The sequence below is a fragment of the Gossypium hirsutum genome, chromosome A01 (genome assembly GCF_007990345.1).
Source record: "Gossypium hirsutum isolate 1008001.06 chromosome A01, Gossypium_hirsutum_v2.1, whole genome shotgun sequence".
Taxonomy (NCBI): domain Eukaryota; kingdom Viridiplantae; phylum Streptophyta; class Magnoliopsida; order Malvales; family Malvaceae; genus Gossypium; species Gossypium hirsutum.
In genome coordinates, this window is record NC_053424.1 from 118,112,816 (window position 1) to 118,119,462 (window position 6,647).

Consider the following 6,647-nt stretch of genomic DNA (forward strand, 5'->3'; position numbering starts at 1 on the left):
AAAAATTTTGAGGGGTCTAATTAAAATTTTTTGAAAAATTCAAGGAAAAAAGATCATAATTTCCTAAAATTTTGGCCTCCCTAAGTCCTTTAAACCGTTCGCCTCTGACCACCGAGTGAGTATTTTTTTTATTTTAAAATATAACATTAACAAATTTAATAAAATAATTTTAACTAATGATTGAATTTACAATTTAAAATCTAAAAAGTAAATAGACTAAATTTATAAATTTTAAAAATACTAGTACCTATAACATATTTTAACCTATATACACATATCTAAAATATGTGCAGTTGTGTCTCAGTTTTCACCGATCTAAAGAAAACAGAAAATCGCCATTAAAACTCGAAAGCGACAGGAAAAAAAAAGCGGCGCCTTTTTTTAACTGTGTTAGTTACTAAACTTCGTGAAAATAAAAACAGCTGTTTTTAAAAAAGAAAAAAAAACCAATCAGATAAGGAATAGGCAAATCTTTTCAATTAAAAGTGGCCCAATTTGACCAACCCAATAAAGTGGGGGGTTTCACTTAAAAACAGCTGTTTCTTCTTCAATTTGTCTGAAAAACATAACCTTTCCTTCTTCTCAAGATCTGTTTTTGTTCTTTCTCTGTAACTGTTTACCGACACACACACAAAAAAAAAGTTCGTTCTTCCGAATTTCTTGAGATCTGGGCATTATTGTTTCAGGTACTCCCTCTTTCAAAATCTGGGTACATTCCCAATTTTGTTAAACTTTAAATAGCAGGTTTTTTTTTTGTTCTGTTTGGTTGGTGAGAAAATTTGGGAAAAAAAGAGAGAAAATTTTTAGCTGAAGTAGGAAAAAAAATCACTTTTTTAGCTTGTTTTTTTTTAATCATGTTTTGGATTGTGTTAATAAATATACATTAACATGATAGATCATGGATTTTTTTTTTTTGAAGGATCATATCGAGGAAAGAAAAGATGGGGAAGAAAGTAAAATGGCTATCTTCTTTAAAGAAAGCCTTCAATCCAGAGTCAAAGGAAAAGAAAAATCAGGTTTGAAAATTTTCAATTCAGTCCATAATTCATGTTAAATTTCTGGTCAACCCACATGTACTTAAATTTTTATGTTTTCTTTGGGGTCAATTTGTGATTTTGATCCTTTTGTTATACTGAAATTTGAGATTTGTTTAATTTGGTATAAGGCGTCGATTATTTAGACTAATGAGATTATAAAAGGTTAAAGTACCTAGGAAGTCCCTGTATTATAGGGGCTGGATCAAATTCGTCCCTCTATTGTTAAATGAATTAATTGAGTCCCTATACTATTACAAAGAATCAAATGATACCAAAAAAAATGTCTTAAATTTTCTTTTCAATTGTAGTTCAATTCCAAAAGAAAAAGTTTCATTTACAGAACTATAAAAACTTTAATAAATATTACCTTTGTTAAATAGTAAGTGCTATTTTTATAGGGATTAATTTGATTTATTTAATAGTAGAGGGACTAATTTGATCGAGCCTTTATAATAGAGGGATCTCTAACGTACATTTACTGATTATAAAGGTGTATGATAAAATTATGTCGAATTAAAGTATATGGAATTTAATTTCAAGTTTGAATATGATAGAGGGACTAAACTTACAATTTTACCGCTTTTCTTTTCATATGTAAAAAGAACAGATTTTGGATAAGCAAGTGCATTTGGGTCCTAGTAGTTCTAATGCGGCTGCACCCACATTAGAAACTGTTAATTTGTCCCCTCCACCTCAGCCGGAAGATGAGAAAATAATCAAACCCGAGACGGTTGCTGAAGCTACCGATGATGATGTTGTTGTTGCTCCAGCTGTTCCGACCCCGGCTGCTGTTACGGTCGTTCAACGCCGACTTAATATAGACTCTCGGTTTGCTGGAAAATCTATGGAGGAAGTTGCAGCGATCAAAATTCAGACAGCTTTTCGAGTTTACATGGTAATGTTGGATAGTATTTTGCAGGTGAAAGTGTCATTGAGGGATTTGTATTAGGAGTCAGATTTTATTTTGTCTTTTTCCCTAAAAAATGAGTAAATTAGTCATTATACGTTAGATTAAAGACTAAACTAGTCATTCTGTTAAAAATTTCATCCATTGTTACGGTTAAAAACTGGTCCCTATACCTTCACATGAGGTACACGTGTCACGTGTAACTGTCTGATTATTTTGTTAGATACATCAGTTTTTAACAGTAAAAAGTGATGGAATTTTTAACAGAAAAAGTTAATTTACTCTTTAATCTAATGCACATAGATTAATTTATCTATTTTTTGAGTAAAAAGAGCAAAATGCAATCTGATTTCTAGTAAAAGGGCCTCCATAGTACTTTTACTGTTTTTGCACGATTTAAACCGAAAATTTAAGCAATGGATTCATTGATTATGTATGATTTATCGTTTTAAAGGCGAAAAGAGCATTGTGTGCTTTACGAGGACTTGTGAGGCTGAAATCGTTAATGGAAGGACCTGCGGTGAAACGGCAAGTGACGAGTACCCTTCGTTGTATGCAAACACTTTCTCGTGTGCAGTGTCAGATTCGGATGAGGAGAATCCGTATGACCGAAGAAAATCAAGCTCTTCAGAGACAAATCTTGCAGAAACATGCGAAAGAGCTTGTGAATTTGCAGGTAAGTTCTATAAAATCGGGGTTATTACAGTGCATTTTTGAGTGATTTTTGTTATATATGTTCGTTAAACAGCTTAGTTTTCTCATCGGGAAAGTGCCGGTTTTGGTTGTTTAAACAGATGGGGGAAGATTGGGACGATAGCTTGCAATCGAAGGAACAAATCGAAGCGAGCTTATTGAGCAAACACGAGGCTGCAATGAGACGAGAAAGGGCAATGGCTTATTCATTTACTCATCAGGTAATTCCGAGCATTACGATAAACTCGAAACACTAACGGATTGAAATATAATAATGGTGATGATGTTCTAAATATCCCAATTTTGCAGCAAACTTGGAAGAACGGTTCGAAATCTATGAATCCGTTATTCATGGATATGAACAACCTGACGTGGGGTTGGAGTTGGTTAGAACGATGGATGGCAGCTCGACCATGGGAAGGACGTGGCGTGACGGGAAAGGAACCGAACAACGACCAGTCATCGGTAAAGAGTGCACATTTCGAAGGAGAAATCAGCAAAGCTTACGCTCGTTACCAACTCAATTTGGATAATAAACAATCCCCGAAATCGAGCCAAAAGCCTAACCGAACATCAAGTCACCTATCCCCTTCTCCGAAACCACCTTCCACACCATCCCCAAAGCTGAAGTCCGCAAGCCCTAGCGGCAGTATCATTGCCCAGGACGACGACACAAGAAGCATAGTCAGCGCGCAATCCGAACGGAACCGAAGACACAGCATTGCCGGCTCATTGGTGCGTGACGACGAGAGCTTAGCAAGCTCGCCGTCACTTCCGAGTTATATGGTACCAACTAAATCGGCAAGAGCCAAAACCAGGTTGCAAAGTCCCTTGGGACTAGAAGCAAATGGTACACCCGACAAAGGACCGATCATGTCGACCAAAAAACGACTCTTGTATCCACCTTCACCGGCCAAACCGAGGCGGCACTCTGGTCCACCGAGAGTCGATACCAGCATTATTACTAATACAAAAATTGGTGCGGTGAATGGTGGTGTCATTTAATTTCTCTATATTTTTAATTCATACAGGTTTTATTTGTGAGATTTGAGAACAAACTACGCATAATTTTTAGTTCATTGACAATTTGTTCATTATAATTCTTGTGCTGGTGTTGTATTGATTTGTATAATAAATTATATACATTACTTGTTTATTTTGAGCTTTTTACACTGTTTAATTGTATTTTATGATATTTATCTGCTAATTTATTGATGAAATTTGATAAATCCGGAACGATTTAATTGTTAAAATATTAATTTTAATTAAAGGAATAAATTTGAAAATTATACATCAATTTTGATTTACGGTGTAATTTTATAAATGAATTTCGATTTTGTGTAAATTTAAACAAAATTTTGATTTGATCAAATTTTTATATATTATAAACACATAGTATCGTTTTATACTTATATTTTGCATATACGAATAATTATATTTATTCAATATAAAAATAAATTAATGTATTTATTTCTTCAAATGTATATGAGTGCATCTGAATTAAAGTTTATGTATCAAATTGCATTAATTCAAAGTTCACGTATAAATTTAAAATAAACTTGATAAAATTAAGATCAAGGAATTTGAAAAAGGTGTTAACGACAAATTTATCCTATGATGTTTAGTTATTTTGTCAATTTGAGCTTTATCTTCTTTTTTTTCACTTTGGTCCTTAATTCTCAAATTTTAATCAAATTATTTTTTTGGCGAAAATTTGACGAGACTATTAAAATTTTAACAATGATGACATGGTAGTCCGCATGATGGATTATGTGTACTTTATAAAAAAAATTATCCCTGTAAACATTGAAGTACACGTAGACTACTACATAGGCTGCCGTTCAATGTTGTCAAAATTTTAACAGTTCTATTAGTTTTTCGTCTATCAAAAAATAATTTGACTAAATTTCAAAGGTTGATGTCAAGGTGATCCCAAAAAGAGTTGAGACCAATTTGATAAAAGAGATAAAAGTTAGGGGCTAAAGTTAAAATTATGCCTTTAAGAAAACCATAATTTTTTATAAAGAAAAAAAAAAGAAAAATCAGCGGTCCATAAATTAGAGAGAAAAATCTAAAAGAAATGTTTTCCTTGGGAAATACGTAAAAGCCGGGTCGGTGGTGGGTGGGTCAAGTAATATAAATAACAAATCGGGTCTGTTTTCTTTCATCACATAAAAACCCTAAAACCTAAAATCTTTTATAACGAAATGCAACGACAATCCAGAGATAGCACAGAAATGGTGAGTCCCTTAAATTGATTCTCCTTCTATGTAAGAAATTATAGGTATTTAATATTCAAATATGCTTAAAAAGGATTTGGGTTGTTCTTTTTAATTTTAGGTTGCTCCTTTAATAGCCGGAATCGCGGTGGCGGCGGCTGCTTATGCGGGGAGATATAGTATTAGGGCTTGGCAGGCGTTTAAGGCAAGACCGCCGACGGCTAGGGTTCGAAGATTTTATGAAGGTGGGTTTCAGCCTAGTATGACACGGAGAGAAGCCGCTCTTATTCTCGGTGTAAGGTACTTTTTTCTCCTCTTTTAACCCCTTTTTTTGTGTTGAATTTTCTGCTTTATGTTATGAAATGTTTGAAGTTGAAGTTGAAAATTGAATTTAATGAAATGGTTTTGTTTGATTTTTATGGGTTATTCGTCAAATGAATGAATTTTATGTGGGATAATTTGAGGGTAGAGGTAATTAGTATAGTTCCAATACGGATGATTGTTAATCATTAATGGTGTTTGATGTTGTGAACCTTGTTAGTAATTATTAATGACGATTAACCCCTTGTTTGTCTCAAATAATTTATGCTTTATAGTAGATTTTAATGAAACGGGCTTTGTTTGATTTTGTGGTTATTGTGGCATATTAATGAAGTTTATAGGTTCAATTTTATTGATGTTAGTTTTATGATCTTAGCTGAGATTTAGTTTAAGATTGGGGATTGTTAAGAAATTAATCATATATTCGGGGTTCAAGTTCGTTTCAAGAATGAAAAAAGGCTGTATAGCTTTGGGTTCTTTGAATATTTACCTTAGTTCTCTTCCGGCCATTGCACCTTGTTTCGCGAGCAATTTCATCTAAACAATGTTCTTTTGTGAGCTTGTGCTTCGGTCATTGCATTTAGGGTTCTTTGAATACATTTACCTTCGTTCTCTTCTGGCCATTGCACCTTGTATCGTAAACAATGTCATCTAAACAATGTTCTTTCACGAGCTATGCATGAACGTTTTTCTTTCTATATATAATTTTTCCAAACAGAGAAAGTACTCCGGCGGAAAAGATTAAGGAGGCACATAGGAGGGTGATGGTTGCGAATCATCCCGATGCCGGTGGAAGCCATTACCTTGCATCGAAGATCAACGAAGCGAAAGATATGATGATGAGGAGAAACAAAGGTGGCAGTGGCTCAGCATTTTGATGTGGTTGGAGTTTTACGATTGTTAACTCGAATGGTGTCGTTTCTTACCCAGATTATACACTTCTTGTGATTACCGTATGACGAAATAAGAGAGCAAAGGTATTTATTCATATCATTCTTTTGACCCAATAGTTGTAGACCTGTTTGCAAAACGAGTACCTTCTATATGATTGTCAAAATTTTAGTTTCTAATTTGATTGGATGTTTGATAGAGGCAATATAATTGTAATGGATACAAGTTTTGAGCTAAATTCATAATAGAGTTGGGGTTGCTTTTGGGGATGGCATGGCATTAGGTCTCTAAGATTTGGAATTTTTGTAAAATTCAAATTTGAAACCCTCAAATTTGCTTTAATGCATTCTCTTTAGTATTACTATTCAAATTCAAATATTTATTTAACATTTTGTAAGTATAAAAGGAAAATTTTTAAGGCGAAGTTGGATTTGATATTCATTATTCGAACAAGCCATTCCACTAGACTTGTTTATAAGTTGGGTTATACACTCAAGTATGAAGGCTCACTTGAAATTTTGAGTTAAAAGATTAGACCTATATCTTCAAGCTTGGGTTTGGTACGGCTTGGCCCGATCT

The 6,647-nt window shown here is 33.7% G+C and overlaps 2 protein-coding genes across 2 annotated transcripts; both read left to right on the forward strand.

Moving 5' to 3' along the window:
* The first annotated feature begins 504 nt into the window (after positions 1-504).
* On the forward strand, positions 505-3,793 carry LOC121230456 (protein IQ-DOMAIN 1). Its single transcript, XM_041115294.1, has 6 exons — positions 505-686; positions 920-1,016; positions 1,645-1,932; positions 2,399-2,620; positions 2,739-2,858; positions 2,947-3,793. The coding sequence occupies exons 2-6, from the start codon at positions 942-944 to the stop codon at positions 3,640-3,642; spliced, it is 1,401 nt and encodes a 466-aa protein (XP_040971228.1). The 5' UTR covers positions 505-686; positions 920-941; the 3' UTR covers positions 3,643-3,793.
* Positions 3,794-4,719: 926 nt separating this feature from the next.
* Positions 4,720-6,337, forward strand: LOC121230457 (mitochondrial import inner membrane translocase subunit TIM14-3). The gene is made up of 3 exons (XM_041115297.1): positions 4,720-4,877; positions 4,978-5,156; positions 5,896-6,337. Exons 1-3 carry the CDS (start codon positions 4,845-4,847, stop codon positions 6,053-6,055), a joined length of 372 nt encoding a protein of 123 aa, XP_040971231.1. The 5' UTR covers positions 4,720-4,844; the 3' UTR covers positions 6,056-6,337.
* Positions 6,338-6,647: the final 310 nt, after the last annotated feature.